A 22,792-nucleotide genomic window follows, 5' to 3' on the forward strand; every position below is an offset into this window, starting at 1 on the left:
ATGGAGGGGCTGGTGTGCCACCAGATAAAGGAGAAGGGTTCCTAGATCAGCATCCGGGATTAAAATTACTACCTAAAGGCCAATGTCTCTGTGTTTAGATGAGACCAGGCTTCTTCCAGACTCATAGAGCCACAGCCTAGCTGACATCTCCACTTGACTATCACAAGGTTCTCTCACAAGGGTTCCAACATAAAACACTTCATTTTTCTGTTTCTCCATGAACAGCACAACCCACTGCAAAGCCCCAGACTCGCTGCCTCACCCTCCCTCACCTCCCACCACCTTGCTCCTTCTCAGGCCTCCTCCATTTTCTTTCCAAAGTTCTTCCAAATCCATCTGCCTCTCTCTTTTTCAAATTCCACCCTTCCATTCCTAGCAGCCAACATCTATTTCTTGGACTTCTACAACAGTCCCCAAACTTTTCTCCTTATTCCCACTCTTGTCTCTCTCTAATTTATGTTCAACATTGTTCCAGAATGAAAAGTTCAAAGTTCGCTGCTTATCAATGGTTTAATAGTAATCATTATCATGAAAACAATAGTGATGAAATAGCTACTATGAATTCAGCACTTAGCCAGGCACTGTGCTAGGCACTTTATCTGTCTCAACTCATTTAATCCTTACACTGATCCCAGGACATAGACACAATCATCACCCCATTTTACAGATTAAAAACACCAAGATGCAGGGAGGTATAAAATCACATGCCCATGGGACAAAGCTGGTGATAGTGGAACTGGCCTTCAAACCTCCCCCTCCGACTCCCTCCCCTCTAGGATGAAGATGAAAGGCCTTGCGGGGCTCACCCAGCCCTGCAAGCCTTGCCCTGCCTGCTTCCACCTGCTGTCACCATGATTCTTCTCATCCTCTTAGCTCAGTCATGCCCTCAACTGCGCCATCTCCTCCCTCTCCTCTCCTAGGGTCTTTGTACATGGGAGTCTCTCCCAGCTCTCCAAGCCCAGGCAGATCCCTTCTATGCATCTTCAAGGCACCTATTCCTGCATGTAATTACATACTTATGTGTGTGTGCACTATTGGAGGGGCCATCTCAGCCTTCCTTAGCATTATATCCTAGCTCCTAGCACAGTGCCTGGTATATGTGAAGTGCTCAGCAAATCATTAACAACTAGGAAATTGTAGTACGAGTGCAAGCAAAATTCTGTTTTTAGTTCAAGGGCCATTGTTTATTACCAGTGTGATTTTGTGCAAATTACCCCCATCTGAACTTCCAGAGGCCTGATTGTAACTTTCAGGTAACAATCCCAGCAATAATAGGAAAGCATGTTGGAGTTCTTAAAGCACTTTCACAAAAATTCCATTTGGTCCCAGGATGACCCTGCAGGCTGCCCTTGACTAAACACTTAACGACAAGGCCTTCAATCAGAGTTAGGTGGTGACCGACTAACCAAGGGTGTGACAGAGCTTTAAGAACTGCAAAGTGCTCTATGTGAGTGAAGACTGGTGCTGCTTGCTCAGTCATCAGCCTTCAGCAACGTTTCCAAGGTTTCGCATTTGTTTAAGGGAGCTGAGCCTAAATTGCAAAAGAAGGAGAGGGTGAAGAGCAGGGCTTGCCAAACACGTTTAACTCATCAACAGCACACACAGAGAGAGAGGGATGGCTGGGTGGGCCACAGCCATCTCACCCCGGCCCCCACCCTGGTCCCTGCTCTGCCCAAGTGAGCAGGAAGACAAGAACCTGCCCTTCTTTAGTTGATGCTCACTTCTCTGAAATATGCGATTATGAGGTACTGCCGATCACAGGGGCAGCTCCTGGAAAACCCAAGCACTTCGGTTATCTGGGAAGCCAGTGGCCTCTTACCAACACCCTCCTGGACCACCGCCCTCCGCCTGCCTCTCAGCCTTAGGTAGTCTAAGGTAATTGTGAATACAGAGATGCCTCCTTAGGCTCTCAGGCTCTACATCTAATCTCTGCAGAGGATGTGACTCTATGTAGTTGTCAATGTTACTTCTGTGGATCAGAAGCTTACATGCTGGTTCTAAAAAACAATGTAATGTCATGTTATTCTTACAAAATTAACAATTGAAAATAATCCCTTCCATAACATCCCTGCAAGCAGAAATGGGAACAAAACTTCCTCAAATCACAAAATAATTTTGTGAACACCAGCTTGATAGCTGTGATTATCTGCCTGCCTCTTCAGGTAAAACTATGCCAGCAGTAAAACTGCTTTTTAAAATAAAAGTAGCCCTAAAGATGTGGTTTTTCAGGTGATTTGAATTTTCTAAGACATTATGAAGTTGATTTAAAAACAGAAGTAGGTGAACTTTATGTTGAATTTTTAAATGTAAACTCATATCAAAAACCAAACAAAATAGAAATCTTAAGTAAACTGTCACCATTAGAGATTCTATTTTATTATAGCTATTCATTTTCAATGTATAAATAAAATCACAGAAAGTCCTAGATTATGTCTAATATTCAAATAATTTTCAAGCTATGCTAGCATAGAGCTAAAAAGGGGGACTATCTTCTATTTTTGTTTTATAAATCAAACCAAACAGGAAGTTCTTTTGTGTAGAGTTTTGCAGAAACAAAGTATAAGGCTGATCAAATTAGTTTATGATTTAAAATGAAAAAAGTTCTTTCTGGAGTAATAAACACTAATTACCTTCTGGACACTGGCAGGTGAATCCACTGAGACTGGAAATGCACGTTGCTCCATTTCTGCATGGGTCTAGGATGCAGTAATCAATCTTGGACTGGCAAAGCTCTCCAGTATAACCTGAATAAAACAAAATGTACATTTTATAAAATAAGCTCTTCCAGACCCACCATGAGCCACTCTAGGAATTGATGGATTCAACTGGTACCTGCCCAGTGAAGGCAGCGGCAGCCTTCAGCTAAGCTTCTCCTAGATCTCATTTATTTTTACAAACTATGGTAGTTTAGAAATAATCATAGTGGTTTAGAGTCATAGTTCAAAAATCATTTACTCTGCAAAAATCTTTATTGCAAGAAGACCACATTTCTTCGGCATTAGGTCTGTGTCTCATCTTGAAATACCAGTCGGAACTTTCAGAAGCTGAGACTGAGTATCACGTTGGTAGCTTCCTTCTGACACAGGAATTTACAGTGTTCAGCTTGATCTAACTGAGATAATGGCCACATTCCCCAGGCCATCACAACACCTACATAAAAAGCATTAGGAAAATGTCTAGGTATGAGCAGTTTTAATTTATAATATTTTAGAGCTAGAATAACCCACCTGTGTTAATTCTGTGACCTCTCCCCCCACTTTAAAGATAAAGAGATTGAGGCACACAGAATGCTAAGCACATTAATATATTTTTATTAATACTTACTTAATTCACAAATCCAACTAAATTATCTGTGAAGCAAGGCTCTCATGGTAATTTTGTTGGATTGTAACATAACTACGCACATGTGGTGAGGAAATAAGGATGTAAATCGATTGGAACACCTGTGCAGTCAAAAAGCTTTAAATACTTCCAGAATTTTGTTTATTAGTTTTGAAAACAAAGCCCCTGGAAAGAAAAGTTTAAAAACTAAAATGCTAATAAATTTCTCATTATAAAGTGGAAAACGGTAAAGAAAATTTGGAAAAGTTAAGACATTACACAGAAAAAGAAAAAAATGTGCCCTTGGTTATGTTATTTTGAGTGACAGGACCATCAATACTGTAGAGATAATTCCTATCAAAAATTGTGAGGCATAGATATTTTCCACACAATTATGATCATACTGTAACACTTTATTTATTTCTAGGACAGTTTTAACTACATAAAATCTTGTCTTTCTGAATTATTAGTTTTGAAAGACTGCCATTAGCACTTGAATCTGAGATTTACAAACCAAAAAGATCCAGTGATACTGGAAAAGAGATGATTCACCTGAGCTTCAATTACCTGCCAAATAGATTGTAAATTACAGATTGGGAATGTGGAGGCATCCATTTGCAATGCTACTCACAGGCATTCAAGCCATGTAGGAGATTCTAGCTAATTCATGGTATGAGAAGAGGAGTAAGACAAGCGCATGAACTAAAAATCCAAACACCAGGAAAAAAGGCGATTTCAAAATTCTAGAACAGATTAAATAAAAGCTGTAAATTCAAAATAAGGGAGAGTGAATTGTTTTTAAGAGGAATGCTGCAAATAACTTTTTGGCTAAAAATAATAGCCAAAACTTTAAAAAATCACTTATTTTTATTCATACATTAATTAATATTAATAATTTAGCCACACATTAATACCTAATTCATCCATACTCATGTAACCTTATGAGGTTAGTGTTATTAGAATCACCCTATTTTTTTTTTTACTTCAACTTTTATTTTAAGTTCCAGGGTACCTGTGCAGGATGCGCAGGTTTGTTACATAGGTAAACGTGTGCCATGGTGGTTTGCTGCACAGATCAACCCGTCACCTAGGTATTAAGCCCAGCATTCCTTAGCTGTTCTTCCTGATGCTCTCCTTCCCCAAACCTCCACTCCCAACAGGCCCCAGTGTGTGTTGTTCTCCTCCATGTGTCCATGTATTCTCATCATTCAGCTCCCACTTCAAAGTGAGAACATGTGGTGTTTGGTTTTCCGTTCCTGTGTTAGTTTGCTGAGGATAATGGCTTCCAGCTCCATCCATGTCCCTGCAAAGGACATGATCGCATTCCTTTTTATGATTGCATAGTATTCCATGGAGAATCACCCCATTTAACAAATGAGGAAACCGAGGATTATGAAGGTTAAGTAATTTGCACACAGTCATACAGGGAGTCAGAGCCCTGTGTCCAAGCCCTTTCACACAGTACGCCTAAGGTTACGCTTAAGGCACTCTGCATCACCATCGTCAACAAACAGGTATTTAGTATGAAGGGAAAATAACAGAAAATAATGGGTAAGAAAACACATAGAAAGAGACACAGAGCTTGATATAAAAACCATCAATATTCAGCTAGGTGCGGTAGCTCATGCCTGTAATCCCAGCACTTTGGGAGGTTGAAGCAGGCAGATTACTTGAGGCCAGGAGTTCAAGACCAGCCTGACCAGCATGGCAAAACCCTGTCTCTACTAAAAATACAAAAATTAGCCAAGTATGGCGGCATATGCCTGAAATCCCAGCTACAGGGGAGGCTGAGGCACGAGAGTCATTTGAACCGAGGAGGCAGAGGTTACAGCGAGCCGAGATTGCACCACTGCACTCCAGCCTGGGCAATGGAGTGAGACTTCATCTCAAAAAAAAAAAAAAAAAAAAACCGTAAATATAAATATTCATCCATAACTTACAGCCTATGTGTGGTTGGTTATGCTTAGGCTGGAGGTGCCAAGAATTATTTTTTCAAATCCCTGACTTCAAAGATTCTACAATATGGCTAGAAAAGTATAGTACATTTATGAAAAAGATAACCGATTACAAGTGGTAGCTTCTTAGAGGCAGTGTGGCCTAAAGGATGTGGATGGCATCATGAATTCTGTCCCCGGAAAGATGTCAGAATTGCGACCACAGAATGACACAAAACCATGACCCACAGCCAGCAGCCAATTCGGTCTCAGATGTGAGAGATGTACATCCCCACCAGACAGAAAAAATAGAAGAATGCAGGACTCTGTGAACTTCAAAGTTCTTTCAATAAAATTTTAACAATCACTTCCTTTTTACTTTTTATCTAAGGATTTAAAACATACTTAAACATAGAGAGATGAGGTTATAAACCTCACGTATCCATCACCCAGCTCCAACCATTATTAGCATTTTGTCCGTTTAATTTCACCTAGTCTCCTCGTATTTTCCTAGGTTCCCCATGAGGGTATTTTGAATCAAATTTCATTTCACCTGTAAATATTTCAGTATGCATTTCTAGCAAAAGGAGAGTTTTTTAGAGATCACTTGTAATGGCCTCTTTAATTAATATTTCATTCCATTTACAAATTTAATTAAACACTTTAAAACATATTTATTTATATTTAATAATATCAACAATTTTCTTAAGTACCACAACTGTCTGATAATGCACAAATATTCCCATGCACTTAATTCTTACAGATCTAATAAATTATAAGTGAGGGTGAATCTTAAATGCTGTTAAGTGCCCCAATACCGTATACAAGTTCGGTAAGATTTCAATCGAAGAGGCTAATTTACATTTTTAATTGTCATAACAGCTTCGGGACCTCACTGGCATTTTGTGGGTAAAGATACTGAGGCCTTGCAGGACTTGAGATGGTCTAATATATTAATAACAGAGTTGTCACACTGAAAATGCCAATAGTTCCCTCCAATGAGAAACAGTGGTCCATATTCAACACTTTGTCATTGCTTTATTTCCCTGAGCTTTAAAGTCTTTATAGTAAAGATTTTGAAAACATGGGAAACATGGAACTATGGAGAAAAAGATTATGTGTAATGCTCTAGACCCGTAAAGTATGAGCATATTGACATGTCTGTGGGTTCAGTATTACTGGAGATGAAGAACACTAATGGAGGAGCATGGACTGGGGTGTAGGAGGAAGCAGGGAGGCAGGGGTGAGATCACGGGATTATAGGACCACTGAGCATCCTCAGCTGCAAGTGGCCAGTGCTACTGGCAATAACCAGCTATGGATCTGCAAAGCTGATGAGGGTAGCCTGATGCTCTACCCACCCCAGTCTCCCTGGAAAGGGAGGGGCCCTTTGGCAGGACAGTTGCTTGGTGCGAGCGTTTCCCAAATTAGACGTATGGACCATGATGGCAGGAGCTCAAGACCTGACAATCATTCACACCAGACTCACCAAGAGGACCAGGTATTATTCTTGGCCTCCAGGGAGTTACTAGTTGGCAGTCCCAAGAGTACCATCATCAACTATATTACTCCCATTACAGTTGCATTACTAGCCAAGTGAAGACAGTTCTGGGAGACGAGAGGCAGAGGACAAGGAGCCAGGAGCATCCTGTGGCTGGCTTCAGAAATTCTCAAATACCAGCGAGTCACTCCTTAGACCCTCAGAGAGCAGAGGCTTCACTGAAGGTGTTGGGCAAATCACTGGTATTGATATACATGTAATACTCTGAACTGGATACCTAAGATCTACACAAATCACCCTTCCTGTGTCTTTTGGTTTTTTATTTGATCTCATAATCAAGGAGTCAAAACTAAATGAGTGACTGGTAGAAATTTAAATGAAAAATACCATTAAAGTCTTGGCCTGGGTTTTCTTTCTTCCATCCTGCTAAAAGTCAAACTCTTCTCTGGGGACTAAAGTAACCATACCAACTATGACTAATATTTCCTTTTGCCACTAAAGCAATGACAGACACCCAGAGGACCTTGTAGAAGATATACAAGCAAGACTGATGGTATCGATGCCACAGACACAAAAGGTAATACACGGTGGCCATTCTGTGTGTGTTATGGAAGAATTTGCTCTAGCATGCACACACAACAGGCATTTCAGCCCTGGAAACCTATGCCATAGCTCCCAAGTGGAAGGTGGGCAAGACATGGAGAAAAACCCATGTAAAGGCACAAAAGAGTGCAGAAAATGTGTGAATGTCATTGACACTTGACTAAAAATGCACGACAATGATAAACTCCCTCATTTTGATTTCCAAATGACAAAAGTCTATACCTAACCATGGAGGCAAGTATCAGCAATTGTCTTTCTTTCCTCTAGCTAGTGGTACTCCCTCTAAGCCCCCATGGGCAGACCACAAGCATTCGTGAACCACCTGCCAAGTTATTGTCACAACCACGTAATACCTTTCACATTGTCTAGTCCCAAACCTCACTGCCTCTCACCAGGACTCCAGCAATGGTCGCCCAGCCCCTGTCTTCACTGCCACACTTGCTTTCTTTCAATCCATTCTCCACATACGAATAGCCAAAGAGATCTTTTTAAGATATAATTCATATCCTATTACTCCTTACTTAAAACCCTCCAATGGCTTCACAAAAGGTTTGGAATAAAACCCAAACGCTTTATCCAGGGGCTAAAAGATACCGCATGGTGTGGCCCCTGCACCCTCATCTTGGCCCAGTCCTGCCACCGACCACCGTGCTCCAGCCACCCAGGCCTCACTCTATTCCGAATCTCGCCAAGCTTCTGCTCACAGGCATCAGTATTGTTTTCATGCTGTGGCCTCAGGACCAGAAAGAATCATGAGAGGGATGCAGGATTCAACAGAAGCAGTTACAGTCCTGCCCTACAAAGAGAAGTGGGGCACAGATTTAAAATTGTCCTGAGATGGAGAAATTACTGAAGAAAGTTAGCAATAAACTTTGGGAGTGGAAAGGAGAGGACCAGTGGAGGTATAGTGGAATCTCATTTGTAAAATCAGGAAATAAAGACAGGAGGCTTAGAAATAAATTGCACAACAGAGTGGAAGACCTAAGAGAAGGGTCTCAAAGCTTTAAAGTTATCTCTAGAACCAGGTAGGGAGACATGAAAATGTCTTAAGAGGGCTACAAAGAAAAGTGCAAAATCCAACTAAGGAGGGAAGGAAAATAGCTACAACCTTAGTGGGAGTTACCAATAAAATCAGAACAATTAAACAATAATGTCTCTGGGACTCAGGGGCTGTGGGTTTTGAAATCAAGCCCATTGATGAGTATGAGCTTGGAGTTTCCTGTTGGATGGCAATAATAGGGAGAGGTGGCTTATGTGTGCTCATCCCACTGATATGAGAAGAATCACCCTGGATGCCCAGGACTCCTGAGACAGCCAAAAACCTCCCTCCCAGAAACAACCTTAGTCCTCTGAGCACCAACTGCAATTCATTTGGGTCAAGAACCACAGTTAGCTTAGGATAATGAAGCTCTTCCATTAGCGGTGTGAGTCTTCCAACCACAAGAAGAGATAGAGCCAAGTGTAGAGATGATGATATGAGGACGTAGATCAAGCCCATGGTTCTGCCACTTCGTGTCTGGTTTAAGCTAATCTGTGCCTATTGGTATGCAAAGAATGTGTGATGATTGAGAAAAAATGTGGTGTGTGAGAGAATCTATCACACTTATGATTCCAATTAAAATGTTTAGCTGAGTAATTGGTTTTTGATTGATGAATTTAAGTTAAAAGATAAGATTAAGTCAGAACCCATTGGGATGTTGAACAGAGCTTGAGAATCATTATAGTGTTTAAGTTTACTTCTCACAAGGGAACACATACAAAAGATAATTTCAAATAGTCTTCTCTGTGCCCAAAGGACATTCTGGGACGCCAGAAAACTCACCCCTGGACCCTGTGGTCACACTGCAGGGCTGTTTCCTCTGACTCTGCAGCCTTCTGTGCCCACCCTCTTTCATTAGTTAGCTCTAAGCTCAGAAGTCACTTGCTCAGACCTCAGGCTTTTTGCCCTTGTTTATTCTAAAACTTCGCTCTTATTTCTACTTGAAACACACACACATACTTGTTACCTTCCCACCCAGAAGGTGACCCATGGGAGCAGGGCTGCATCCCTGGAGGCCTCTGTTGTATCCCCAGGGCACCTGTGTGCTCATCACAGTATACTTATCATTACCTACAATGATTTTCTTTATTGGTTTCCTTCCGAGAACATAAACTCCCTGAGAATCAGGACTTTCTCTGCCTTGTTCACCTCTGGACCCTCCAAACTTAAACATTTCCTGGCACAATTATTTGTTGAAGGAGCGAATCCACTTGCTTAAAGTTTTTGTCCCAAAATCAACCATATCTTTCAACTTAGGTTTAGCCTCTCCCTAAGCAATAATATCGAGAACGGCCTGGGTAAACTGTGCTAGCTGCTTGTTTTCCTAATGCACATTGAAATAAATGCAGAGCTATTGAAGTAAAAACACTGTTATCTCAAATATCTGCCATCAAAAATCACCTTGGTGCCATCATGGTCTGTACATCTAACTTGGGAAACACTGCAATGAGCAACTGTCCTGCTAAAGGGCCCCCTCCTTTCTAGGCAGACTGAGATCAGTAGAGCATCGTGCTGCCCCTCTTCTGAACTTCAATCTTGTTTCTCCAGCTAGCATTCAGCACCTCCAACAGGTCTCTGCAATATGGCAAATCAACAAGGCTGAAGCAGAACTCTTCATTTTGTTGTTGTTGTTCAGGAGCCCATATCCAGACTTAATTCCTTAGGTCAGTGGTTCTTGACTGGGGTGATTCTTCCCCCAGGTGTCATTGGTGATGTCAGGAGACTTTATGTATTGTTATACCTCTGAAGGTGTGACTGGCATCTAGTAGGTAGAGCCAGGGATGCTGCTGAACACTCTCCAATATACAAGACAGTCTCCTACAACAAAGAATTATCCAAGGCAAAATGTCCTGAACACCAAGGTTGAGAAGCCCTAGTTTAGGTCAATGGAACCTTAGTCCTTCAGACTATAAACCTTTGTTTTGGTTTCAGAGCCTCTTATCTTCCCTTAAACAGAAACTGCTCCTTTACAAAGCAGAGAAACAGCACCTTCAGAACATTTTTAAAAAATCAGCATTCTTAGGAATATTTATAATCCCTAGCAAATTCAAGGCCATTGTAAAATACATTGACCCAAAACCCTAAGAACCTGAGGAATTTATAATTGGGATATTCTATGAATAAGTAAAATAATTCATTCAAAAACAGATGACTATTGAAAATACTGACCTCTCCTTTTAGGGAATTGCAGAGATTTTATTGTTTCTTTGAAGAACACTGCAGTATAACAAAGATAGAAGAAAAGTTGTGACTCAGGGTATATGGTAAGGATGCCCTTTGAGGACATATGGCACAGCTGGGAAAGCCCTCAACTCAGGCTTCATGCTTTTAAAGGGTCTGACCGTGAGCAATGATGTTAGGTGAAATACAGTCCCTGACATAGGAAGCAAAGCCTGGCAGTGAGTAAATTCTTAAAAAGACAAAAGGCAGAAAGTGACCAGACACTTGAAGGAAATGCATCCATTTCATCAGTGGGTGTTCACAGATTACATTTGGTCTGATATAGGCTTGGAGTGTTTGATTTTATACTATTTTGTATTTAAGTATAAAATATAATTTAAAATGTATTCATATCTAGAGAGAGAAGAATGGCTAAGTTTGCCTGTGAATCTCAGAACAGCATACCATCTGAGTGGTATCTTTCGATTTCCAACATAACAAAAAATCCCCCCACCAACCCATATATCATTATCGACACCACCATTTCCCTTCAAATGAAGAAAACCTTCCAGAGGTCAATGGTAAATTACATGAGGTGTAAGCGAAGTTAGCTAAATGAGTCAGATTATGAAGAAGAAGGGCGATCAATCAGTTGTGGGCATTTTTTAAAAAACACTCTCCTTCCCTGCACAGTTGTTTTTGTGTATGATGTTTACTTCATGATTTCTCTACTGAAATAATAAAAAAAAAAAAAATTCCCCTGTGTTGCTTTGGCTCTCTGAGGCAGAGTCTAATTGTTTCTTTGGAGAGCTGTTCTGAAAGCTCCCATGGTGGCAATTGCAGCGAGAGCTATTTTTAACGCTCCTGGTCTTTTAATAGTCTGGCCTGTGCAGCGAGGTGAGGCTGCTGAATTTGGGCTGAATGCTGATGCTACCAAGAGAACCCACCAGTCTCAGCTCTCACCCTGGGGGGATCTGAGCAGCTGGTATCAGGGCCTCAGCCGTGGCTGCTAAGATGCAGTGCCTAATATTAGCACTCTGAGGCAAGAAATAAACAGGGGGAATAAATAGTGCACCATCAAGACGTTCAGTCTCAGAGGCATCCTATTTTAAAGTTGGAAGGCAGAAATTATTGCACAGAAAAAAACTAGTAAGATTCGCTGGCAGGAGAAACACAAACACATCTGGACAAACACAAACAGGATTTAAAAACCAAAGGCAAAGAAAGGAAGATATATGAAGCCCATCTATGAAAGACAATAAGTAAAATATAATTAAATTGGAATGTGCAAAAAAAAAGCTTGACAGAAAGCTGACATTCAGCAGAATTAGAAAAATTAATCTCAACATTGGGGAAAAAAGTAACCACATCTAACAAGTAAATAGGCAAGAGGCACAGTGGGAAGGACAGTGGCTTGGGGAGTGGAAGGTCTGGGATGGTGATACAACAATCAGCTGAGAGAGCTCATTAAGGGGTTGATTTTACCTTCATTTCCCTCATGGAGGAATTAAAGATTATGATTATAATGACTTCAAGCAGCAGGTACCATTTCTATGGAGTGTACCCTTTAATCCAAAAGAGCTTGCACCATGCTTGGCATGTCCTAGGTGGCTCAATATTTTTTGAGTGAATGAAGAATTTATGGATTTTAAAACTGCAAAGCAATATGCCAATATTTTTGGATCTCTCAGTTTTTATACAGGCAATTTAGAGCAGTGGTTCTCAAAATGTGTTTCCCAGATCAGCAGCATCAGCCCTGCCTGGGAACTCGTTACAAATGCAAATTGACCATCATTGTCCCAGACTTACTGAAGCAGAAATTCTGGGGGTGGGGCCTGGCAACTGAGGTTTAAGAAGTCCTACAGGTGATGCTAATACAAGGTACATGCTAGAGTTTGAAAACCACCATCTGGAAAATTAGAAGCAAGCAATCTTTTAACATCAAATATTAATATTATTCATTTCCGAATTACACATATAACGCAAATTACAGAGGACAAAAATCAGAGGCCAATGGGTGAAAGTCAAATATTATATGACATCAAAAAGCCTTTAGTGATTGCACTGTTGACATGGTTTTCTTCTTTGTCTGAGTGGGAGGTCTTGGGCTCAATTATTGCAACTGTCATTGCATTCTTCACACATCTACTTCCCTATTCTTTAAGGGCAGGTATTGATTACTTTTATGCCAGCCTCTAGCACAGAGCCAGGGACACTATAAATACTCATTATATAGTAAACTAATAACTGCATAAGCACCATGCATCACTCTCTCTAATATAATACCTTTTATTCAATTTCTCTAGCTCTCAAATAATAAAGTGCAATATTGATACAGTCCATCTATATCTTTTAATCTGATGATTCCAAAGAGGAAGATAATTCAATATTTTGAATTCAATACCTCAAAGGGGAAGATATTTCATTAAGTACGTCCTGATGACTACTCCTGAGAAGTTGAAATCAAAAGAAAGAAAACATTAGATTAATTAAGATGTTACACCATGAGACAGACAAGTTAGGGGATTGACTTAAACTACATATAAATATATACAACTATATTTATTAGTTGAGTTTTAAGTTTTTGTAGTAAATCAAACTCTAAAGAAGGTATTCATTCACTCTTCAGAAAGAATGTTTTGTGAGTGAAAATTCACATTTGGGGAATCTAAAAGAAATTCAGGAACAGTTCTTACCTTCAGGGAGCTTAGGCTCCAGATGAGGAGGTAAGACACATTCCCATGAAACAGCAGACTGAGTAAATGAGCAGGAGAATGATCCCAAGGCAGGCACATGTGCATGGCAGTGCCCAGGCTAGCCTCACTGATGTGCCGGGAAAACAAGGCTAGGCTAGGGCCCCCAATCCGCAAACCAAAGAGTTGGGGTCACTGACATGGCATCTTCAAAGGTTTCTGCACAGAGTACAGGCATGGTAACGATGTGTTGTATATTGATCTCTTCCTGTAACCACTCACTGCCATTTCAGGGGAGCACTTAAGGTCTCTCCTCCCTTCTAACTGGGAGCAGGTGTTCTGGTCTGGACGAAATGAGAGAACTCCAAGAGGGATGTCGAAACTGGGTGTGGGATGGGGAGTGGGCAATGCCCTTGCAGAAGAAATCAGAAGAATGAAAGCTCCAATCTTTCTCATCTTTCCTCCTCTTACTAGTGTTTAGAGGCTACAAAGAAGTGCCCTTGATGGCTCACCGATTCTGTGCCAGTGTGTGTGGATGTGGATGTGGGGATAGATGTTTGTGTATGCATGTCTGCGTGCATGTGTGCACTCTGTGTATATTACATTTGTATATGTGTGTACATGTTTTGTGTTTGTGCATGTGTTATGTGCATATGTGTATACACGTGTGTGCATGTGTTGCATATGCATGTATATGAGTGCACATATGTGTTGTGTGTGCATTTGTGTGTTCTTGCGTGTGTGTTTTCTTTTACAAGGTCAAGGTCATCATTCCATTTTATAGATAAGAGAACTTGGGCTCAGAGGAGCTAAGTAAAGTTGGTGAGTGGAATTCAACCCAGGACTGCAGACTCTAACCCTACGTCCCTCTCTTTCCTCATATGTGTTCCTTCTTTCCTTTTGATGAAGTTCATTTGAAAAGACTGTGAGGGCCAACCAAGGCCAGCCCTGAGGCCAGACACAGTGGGCAGGAAGTGGCCCATTCAGGCCTGGCTTTCCTGTGATCTTTGCTCCAACCTGGCTCCCCTGAGCAGGAGATGCAGAAAGAGCTGAAGCCAAATCTCTGGCCAAGAAAGTGGTGATTGGACTCTGTGCAGGGCTTGACAATCACAACAACAATATCAACAGCTGACATTTGTTGAGGGCTTACTATGCACCAGGTCACTTTCCAAGCACACTACCTGTATCATCTTATTTAATCTTCACAGTCATTGGATTGTGGCACATTGAATACCGTCACCCATGCCCAATTTACAGATAGACAGCTGAGACCCAGGAAGATTAAGTAACTTCCCCAAGCTCACACAATAAATGAGTAGTGGAAGCGGGCGTTGCATTGGGCAATCTGGCCTCCCGGCCCAGCTGGGCTTTGCGGTCAGCCAGGCCCTGGCTTCGTAAGTATCACATCGGCAGTTGTGAGTAAGGCAGCATGGCCTGCGGGGAGGGTGCAATCACCCAGGCGGCAGATGCCAACAGCTTGAATCAGGGCATTGGTGATAGAAGAGGAAGAGCCAGGGCAGATGGAGAGTCATCATAAATAAAGGAAACTTGGTGGCACTCCAAAGATAACTGCGATGAGGGCGGCGAGCATAATGGCCGAGCTTCCAGCCCAAGTGAGGAGGGAGATGATGGCACCACTGATAGAAACTAGGGATGCACGAGAAAGCCAGACTGGAATCAAGTGTGGGATCAAAAGGAGGCAGAGCGAGGCCGGCAACATGACCGGGTGGGTGTGGGGGGCGCGGACAGAGGGAAGGAAGGTGGTGAGGAGGAGGGGGAGGAAGCGGAAGGGGAGGAGGGGGAGGAGGAGTCGGCAGACACATTGCTGCCTGGTGCAGGCAAAGTGCTGAGGTGAAAGGCTGGGCTAGAAGGGGTCTGGAAGCCACCCACCTTGAGGTGATGGCTCAGAAGGAGCCATTGCTACCCAAGGCAGAGGAGAGCAGCTGAAGAGGGAGGGGAGGAAGAAGAGGGTGGGAGAGGTCTCAGGAGAGCAGGCACAGTGCAGTGCTCTGGAAGCCAGGTGAGAAGCCTTCTGAAAAATGATCAACTTCAGCAGGATAAGGATGAGGAAGGAGCCCTAGAAATCAGTGAGAAGGGCACCACCGATGACCTTGGAGAAGCACTCTTATGATACAGAGAGAAAAGCAGCGTGAGGGAGTGGGTAGAAAATTATGAGTTGAAGATGGACCAATATGTTGCAGTAATGAGGAAGAGAGAGTGGAAGAGAAAGAAGGGGAGATGAAAGTGGAGGACAAGAGGGAAGAGGAGGAGAGGAGGAAGAGACAAACGAGCAGGAGAAAGCGGAGGAGGTGGACATATGGAAGGAGCAGCAAGGAATTTCCAAATTACTGCTTGTTTGCAGGACTGGTTTTAAGATAGAGAAGGCCGGAGAATCCTTGTGAACAAGAAGCCAGGAAAGAAGCAGGGAGGGAGAGGGAATATGGCAGAAAGAGGGAGACAAGGTTAGAAGCACATGATCCTGGAGGAAAATTGAAGAGGGAGTACATCAGGCTAAGTGTCTTAGTGTCTTGGCAGCATTATTCACAATAGCCAAAAGATGGAAATACTCCAAGTGTCTGTCAGCACATAAAGGGATAAACAAAACGTGGTACATCCATACAATGGAATATTATTCAGGCATAAAAAGGAATGCAGTTATACCTGGTATAACCTGAATGAACCTTGAAAACCTGCTAAATTAAAGACACCAGCCACAAAACTACACATCATATACTTGGACTTATCTCTAAAATGTCCAGAATAAATAAATCTATGGAGATAGAATGTAGATGAGTGGTTGCCTAGAGCTGGGGGGTGGGGAGGATGGTAGGGCCACAAAGTGATAGCTAAAGGGTAGAGGGCCTCTTTCAGGGGTGGTAAAATGCCCTAAAGCTGATTATGGTGATGACTGCACAACTCTATGAATATACTAAAAAGCACTGAATTGTAAACTTAATGGTATGTGGATTGTATCTCAATAAAGCTGTTATTTAAAAAAACAAACTTTGGAGTCATCCACAACTCTCCGCTTCCACTCATACCTCAGCACACCAGGAAGTGTTATCAGCTGTACCTTCAAAGACATCCCAAATCCAAAACGTCTCCCTACTTCCAGCACCACAGTGGTCAAGCTGTCCTTATCTCTAGTCTGATAAATGCACATATTTTAAAAATAGCCTCCTAACTGGTTTTCCAATTTGTCCTCCCTATGTTTATTCTGCCCCAGACTCCACAGTGATCATTTTAAGTGGAAAATCCAATGGCTCAGCCCAGTTCATGCCCTCAGTGGCTTCCTGTCACTCTCAGAATGAGCTCCCTGTCCTTCCTTCCTGGCCAGGTCCAGGTTCCTTCTCAACTTGCTCAGGTCTCATCATAGGTTCTCTCGGGCACTGTGCTCCGGCTCTTCAAACACGCTGGGCATATTCCTGCATCATGACCTTGGCACATTATCTTGGTCCGTTCAGGCTGCTACAGCAAAATACCTGACACTAGGAAATTTACGAGGTGCAGGCAGATTCAGTGTTTGGTGAGGGCCCATTCCTCATAGACGGCACCTTCGAGATGCCCTCACATGGCAGAAAAAGAAGGCAGCTCTCTGGGCCCTCTTTCATGAGGGTACTAATCCCATTCATCAGGTGAAGCTCTCATGACCCAATCACCTCCCAAAGGCTCCACCTTCTAGTACCATCACCTTGGTGATTAGGTTTCAACACAGGAATTTTAGGGAAACGCAAACACAGATCATAGCACTTGTGCATAGCATATAACTATTTCCTCTGCCTGCAATACTATTCCCCTGATAGTCACACTGTTTACAAGCTCATTTTATTCAGTCTGTTCACAAACATTTCCCCTTCTAGGAGGCTTTACCTAGTCAACCTATCTGCAATCCTATTCCCATTTTTCTTCATCCCTTCACCCTGTTTTATTTTTTCTTCACAGCCCCTATCACTCCTTGATGTCTGACAGCCTTCCTTCACTCCACGTCTACTTCCTGCTTCCCCTGTAGTTCAAACTGATACTGTCTTTGATGGTAAAATCCCATCTCAATTCCTGGCTTCTGCTGAGATGGCTGATTAAATCCATGAATCACATCCATGATCTCTTATCAAATGGCTGCTCAGCCATAACCTTAAGTATTCTCTTCAGAACAACTTCCCCATTTTTCCCATTTTTGCCATGATTACACACACACACACACACACACACACACTACATATATGCAAACATACACACGCATACACTGTATACACAAACGCATATGCATATTGTCTAGTCATCTTCCTCACTGAAATATGACTTCCACGAGCACAGGGACTTTGCTTCATTCTCAATTGTATTCTCAGCACCCAGAAAAATCCCTGGCACATAGTACACATTCAGTAAATAATTGTTGAATGAATAAGCCTTACTACAACTCCTTATGTTAAAGATGAGGAAACCAGGAGTTAAGAAAGGTTAGGAGGATCACACAAGATCACACAACCAGTAGGTAGAAGTGGTTAGCTTGAAGCCCTGACGTACCATGTCTCACTAGCTTTGTTTTGTTATTCTGAGCCCCAAGGGGTGCAATGTCTGGTCCTGAGAAGGGATGAATGACACAGGGGCAATACATTCATAGACCATTAGAAATGCCCATACCTTCCACTCTATTCATAACTAACAGAAAATTCACAGACCATTAATATGTAGCAGTGAAACACACTCTTTGACTCAAAGATGGGCCCCGAGTGAAGAGGCCTGCATTCCGGTTTCCCCCATGAGCTTTGTGACCTTGATCAAGTCCCACAGCCTTATGGAGTCAATATTGCTTCCACGCTTCACACAGAGGTGAGTTCTGAGGTTTCTGCCAGTCTAAAACTCACAACTCATTTTTTACTTATTTATTTATTTTTGAGATGGGGGTCTCAGTCTGTCACCCAGGTTGGAGTGCAGTAGCACAATCATAGTTCACTGCAGCCTCAAACACCTGGGTTCAAGCTAACCTCCTGCGGCAGCCTCTGAAATACCTATGACTGCAGGCACATACCACCATGCCCAGCTAAGCTTTTTTTATTTTTCATAGAGACAGGATTTCGCTACGTTGCCCAGACTGGTCTCAAACTCATGGCCTCAAGTTATCCTCCCGCCTCAACTTCCCAAAGCGCTGGGATTAGAGACCTGAGCCACCACACCCAGCCTAAACTACTTTTTAAAACCTGCTTTCATGATCTGCTAATTCACTCACTTCTTGAGGTGAAAAAGGCTGGGTTTGGGGACACACAGAAAATTCTAATTGGGATTTGTTTCCAGCAGGAGGTGACCCATTTCAAACCAACAACGCAAAGGCACTGACACTTAGTCAGTGTGCAAAAGAGTAAATGTGGGAAGGGAACACGCGCAACAACATTCCCGTTGCCTCGGAAATAACGAGTTTTTAAAAATAGGCTGAAATCACCAATTAGTAGGAACAATGTAGTGCTTTGAAGTTGAAAAATGCTTTGCATAATGCTAATAATATTTTGGCAGTGGTGATTCTGAACTTGTATCACCGCTATTCTTTTCAGAAAAAGAAATAGCTCCTTTGAGGAAGAATTATATTCTTGAAATTAGAAGCCTTTTATAAAATGTTAATAAATCCTGATTAAAGAAGTTAAATTTCAACTTAATCAGCCATTGTGTGTTTACTATGTACAAGGCACAGGGCTTGGCACTGACATGATGGAAAACTCAAGAGTAATAGAATTGTTGCTGCCCTCAAGCCAGCTACAAATTACACATGTGCTGTAGGGAGAAGCTGAGGGACAGAGGGAAGAGGAAGAAGAAATAAGAGAATTGAGCCCCTACCATACACCTGTATGGCTCATATAGAATTGTATCTCATTCTATTCACCCATTCATTCATTCAGCAAGTCCTTATTGAGCACCTGCTTTGTGTCAGGCTCCAGGCTAGGTACTGGGTGTATGGATTGACAACTGATCAGGTACTTGCATTCCTTCAATACTCATAACCAGCCATGATGAGACTTGTTCTAATCTCTTTGCAGAGATGAAGAAGCAGGCCCAGAGAGTTGCATAATCTTCCCAAGGAGCCCAGCTAGAAAAGGGTAAGAGTGGCAGCAGGATTTAAACTGCTGGCTCAGAAGCTGTGGCCAAGTGGAACAGATAAGGGTCTAGATTCCAGGGCAGACAGTATCAGGTTTGTACCTGACTCTGGCACTTAGGGTTTATATAACTTCGAGCAATAAGTTACATGAACCTCTCTAGGAACCTTGTTCTGAATTGAATAGTATGATATTAGGGCTTGATGGGAAATAAAGAATATAGCCCAATTTTAAAGGGGCACAATTCAGTTCACAGCATTCCACCTCTGATTCTCCAAAATTCAGGTTCTTCTCATACGTACAAAATACATTCATTCCTTCCCAACAGCCCCAAATGTCTCAATTCATTCTAGCATAATACCTAATATCTAAAGTCCTAAGTCTCATCCACGTACCATCTAAATCAGATTTGAATGAAACCCAAAGTGTGATTTATCCTGAGGCAAAATTCCTCTCCACACATGGACCTGTGAGATCAGACAAGTTATATGCTTCCAAATACAATGGTGGGACAGATGTAGGATAGGTATTCCCATTCCAAAAGGAAGAACTAGGAAGGAAAGAAGAAGTGACAAGTCCCAAGCAAGTCTAAAACTCTAGCAAGGCAAAATCCATCAGAACGTAACAGCTCAAGAGCAATCCTCTTTGGTATGATGCTGTGCCCTTCAGGCCCCTGGTGTGGCAGTGTCACCCCACAGCTTTGCAGGGCAGCCCTGCCCCAGTTATTCAGGCCCATTGAAATCTGGGAGGCTGTCATACCCTTAGAAACAAAGGAGGAAGCCTTGTCCCCAGACCTGGAGTAGAGGTGGGATTATACCATCTCTGTAGTGGGAGTTACAGCCCCACTGATCTCTGACTCTCCTTTGGGGCCATCTTTCCCTTTCCTTGAAGAACAGCTCATATTCACAGCTGAATAGCTCTGTATTCCGCTCCTATAGATTCCAAGAAGTCTGACAGCCTTCCTTCATTCCACCTCTATTTTCTCTGTCCCCTTTAGTTCAAACTGAGAGTGTCTTTGATTGTAAAATCCCATCTCAATTCCTGGCTTCTGCTGAGATTGCTGATTAAACCCATGAATCATATCCATGATCTCTTTATCAAATGGTTCCTCAGCCACAACCTTAAGTATTCTCTTCAGAACAACTTTCTCATTTTTTTGCAATATAGATAGATTGAGAATTTTCCAAACCTTCAAGTTCTGATCTGTTTTAGCTTAACAATTTCCTTTTCAAGGCATCTCCAGCCTTTCAACACTTTGCTTGGAAATCTATTCAGCTAAATATATAATTTCATCACTAACAAATTCTACCTTTCACAAAATACTAGAATGTAGCTCAGCCAAGGTTTTTGCCACTTTATAACAGAACCAATAGGAGATATATATAAAGAGATGTATTATAAGGCATTGGTTCATATGATTATGGAGGCTGAGAAGTCCCCATATCTACAGTCAGCAAGCTGGAGACTAAGGAAAGCCAATGATGCAATTCCAGTCTGAGTCTAAAGACCTAAGAACCAGGAGAGATGGTGTAAGTTCCTGTCTGAAAGCTAGCAGGCTCGAGACCCAAGAAGGGCCAATATTTCAACTGAAGTTGGAAGGCAAGAAAAGACCAATGTCCCAGCTCAAGGCAGTCAGGCAGGGGGAATTCCCTCTTACTCAGCCTTTTTGTTCTACTCAGGTCCTCAACCTAGGCCCACCCACGTTAGGAAGGGTAATATTCTTTACATAGTCTACCAATTCAAATGTTAAACTTATCTAGAGACATCCTCATAGACACACCCAGAATAATGTTTGACCAAATGTCTCGGCACCCCCTGGCCCAGTCAAGTTGACACATAAAATAAACCATCACAGAGACCTTTCTTTGATTCTGTTCCTCATATTAATTTTTCCACTAAACGTATTTCTAGAGCAGTCTGTATTTGCTGCTCACTCATTCTCATATCATGTCTACCTCCTGTTCAGCTCATCACTGCCAACCAGTATCACCTGGTGGGAGGTTGAGGTGGGTGGTCAGTCTAATAACTTATTGGCCACATGTAAACCATGAGGGTATGACAGCTCTAGACACAGTATTGCCCTACAGAGTGTTTGGCACCTCCTAACTACCCTTCTTGCTCCTGTCCTTACAGTCTTTTAAAGAGACCTCAAAGCTTCTGATATAGCCTATGTCAGGTCAATGTAATGGAAAACCACCACAGGCTTGAAAAACCTTGTTACTAAGTTTACTAACCTCCTCTTAGATTTTCTTGCAGTAATTGATGCGGATGACAATCCCTTTCTTTTTGAAAGTATTGTGAGAAAGTTTCAAGAAAAATATCAATTACACTTCATTAAAATTTTCTGCTCAAAACAGAAACTTTACTGATCAAAATCTATAGTCCATTTAATATTGTGAAAACATGTATATGACTTCATTAATATTTATAAGTTAAAAGATCACCTCCTGCTTCCAAGCAATTATATTAAGAATCAAAATGAAAACTAAAAGAGAAACTATAAACAAAAAGAGAGTAGTAAGTCCTCACCTATCAATAATTATTTTGAATGTACATGGATTAATTTTCCAGGCAGAAGACATAGAGTGGATGCATGAATTTTTTTAAGTCCTAATTATATGATGCCTACCAGAGATTCACTTCACTTTTAAGGACACACATAGATCCAAAGTAAAGGAATGGAAAAAGACATTCCTTGCAAGTGGAAACCAAAAGAGAGCAGGGATAGCTACACTTAAATAAAATAAAATAGAATTTGAGTCAAAAACTGTAAAAAGAGGCAAAGATGGTCATTATATAATGACAAAGGGGTCAATTCAATAAGAGGATATAACAATTATAAATATATATGTGCCCAACTTCAGAGCCCCTACATACATAAGGCAAATATTAATATATCTGAAGGAAGAGTCAGACTGCAATACAATAGCAGGGGACTTCAATACCCCACTTTCAAAAATAGAGAGACTATCCAGACAGAAAATCAATAAGAAAACACCAGAGCTGGACTGTACTTCAGGCCAAATGGACCTAACAGTTATATACAGAGCATTCCACCCAACAGCAGCAGCATATACATTCTTCTCAAGCCACATGGAGCATTCTCCAGAACAAATCATATGTTAGGCCAGAAGACAAGTCTACCAAATTTAAGAAGATTGAAATCACATCAATAATATTTTCATATTACAATGATATGAAAGTAGAAACTGATAACAGGAGGAATTTTAGAAAATTTACAAATACATGAAAATTAAGCAACATGCTCTTGCACAACCAATAAGTCAAAGAATAAATCAAAAGAAAAAGGTAAAAATATCTTGAAACAAACAAAAATGGAAACACAACATACCAAAACTAATAGGATGCAGTTAAAGCAGTTCTAAGAGGAAAGGATGTAACAATAAATAACTACATCAAAAAAGAAAGATCTCAAATAAACAACCCAATGTTACATC

General features: G+C 41.6%; 1 protein-coding gene across 2 annotated transcripts in view; it reads right to left on the reverse strand.

Moving 5' to 3' along the window:
* The window catches only part of DNER (delta/notch like EGF repeat containing), a 357,056-nt gene that overhangs the window by 117,437 nt on the left and 216,827 nt on the right, over positions 1 to 22,792 (reverse strand). For both annotated transcript variants that reach the window (XM_516135.6, XM_009444488.3), the window contains exon 7: positions 2,631 to 2,744. In XM_516135.6, coding sequence (XP_516135.3) covers positions 2,631 to 2,744 — 114 coding nt within the window. The remainder of the gene's footprint in view (positions 1 to 2,630; positions 2,745 to 22,792) is intronic.

This window comes from Pan troglodytes, chromosome 13 (genome assembly GCF_028858775.2).
Source record: "Pan troglodytes isolate AG18354 chromosome 13, NHGRI_mPanTro3-v2.0_pri, whole genome shotgun sequence".
Taxonomy (NCBI): domain Eukaryota; kingdom Metazoa; phylum Chordata; class Mammalia; order Primates; family Hominidae; genus Pan; species Pan troglodytes.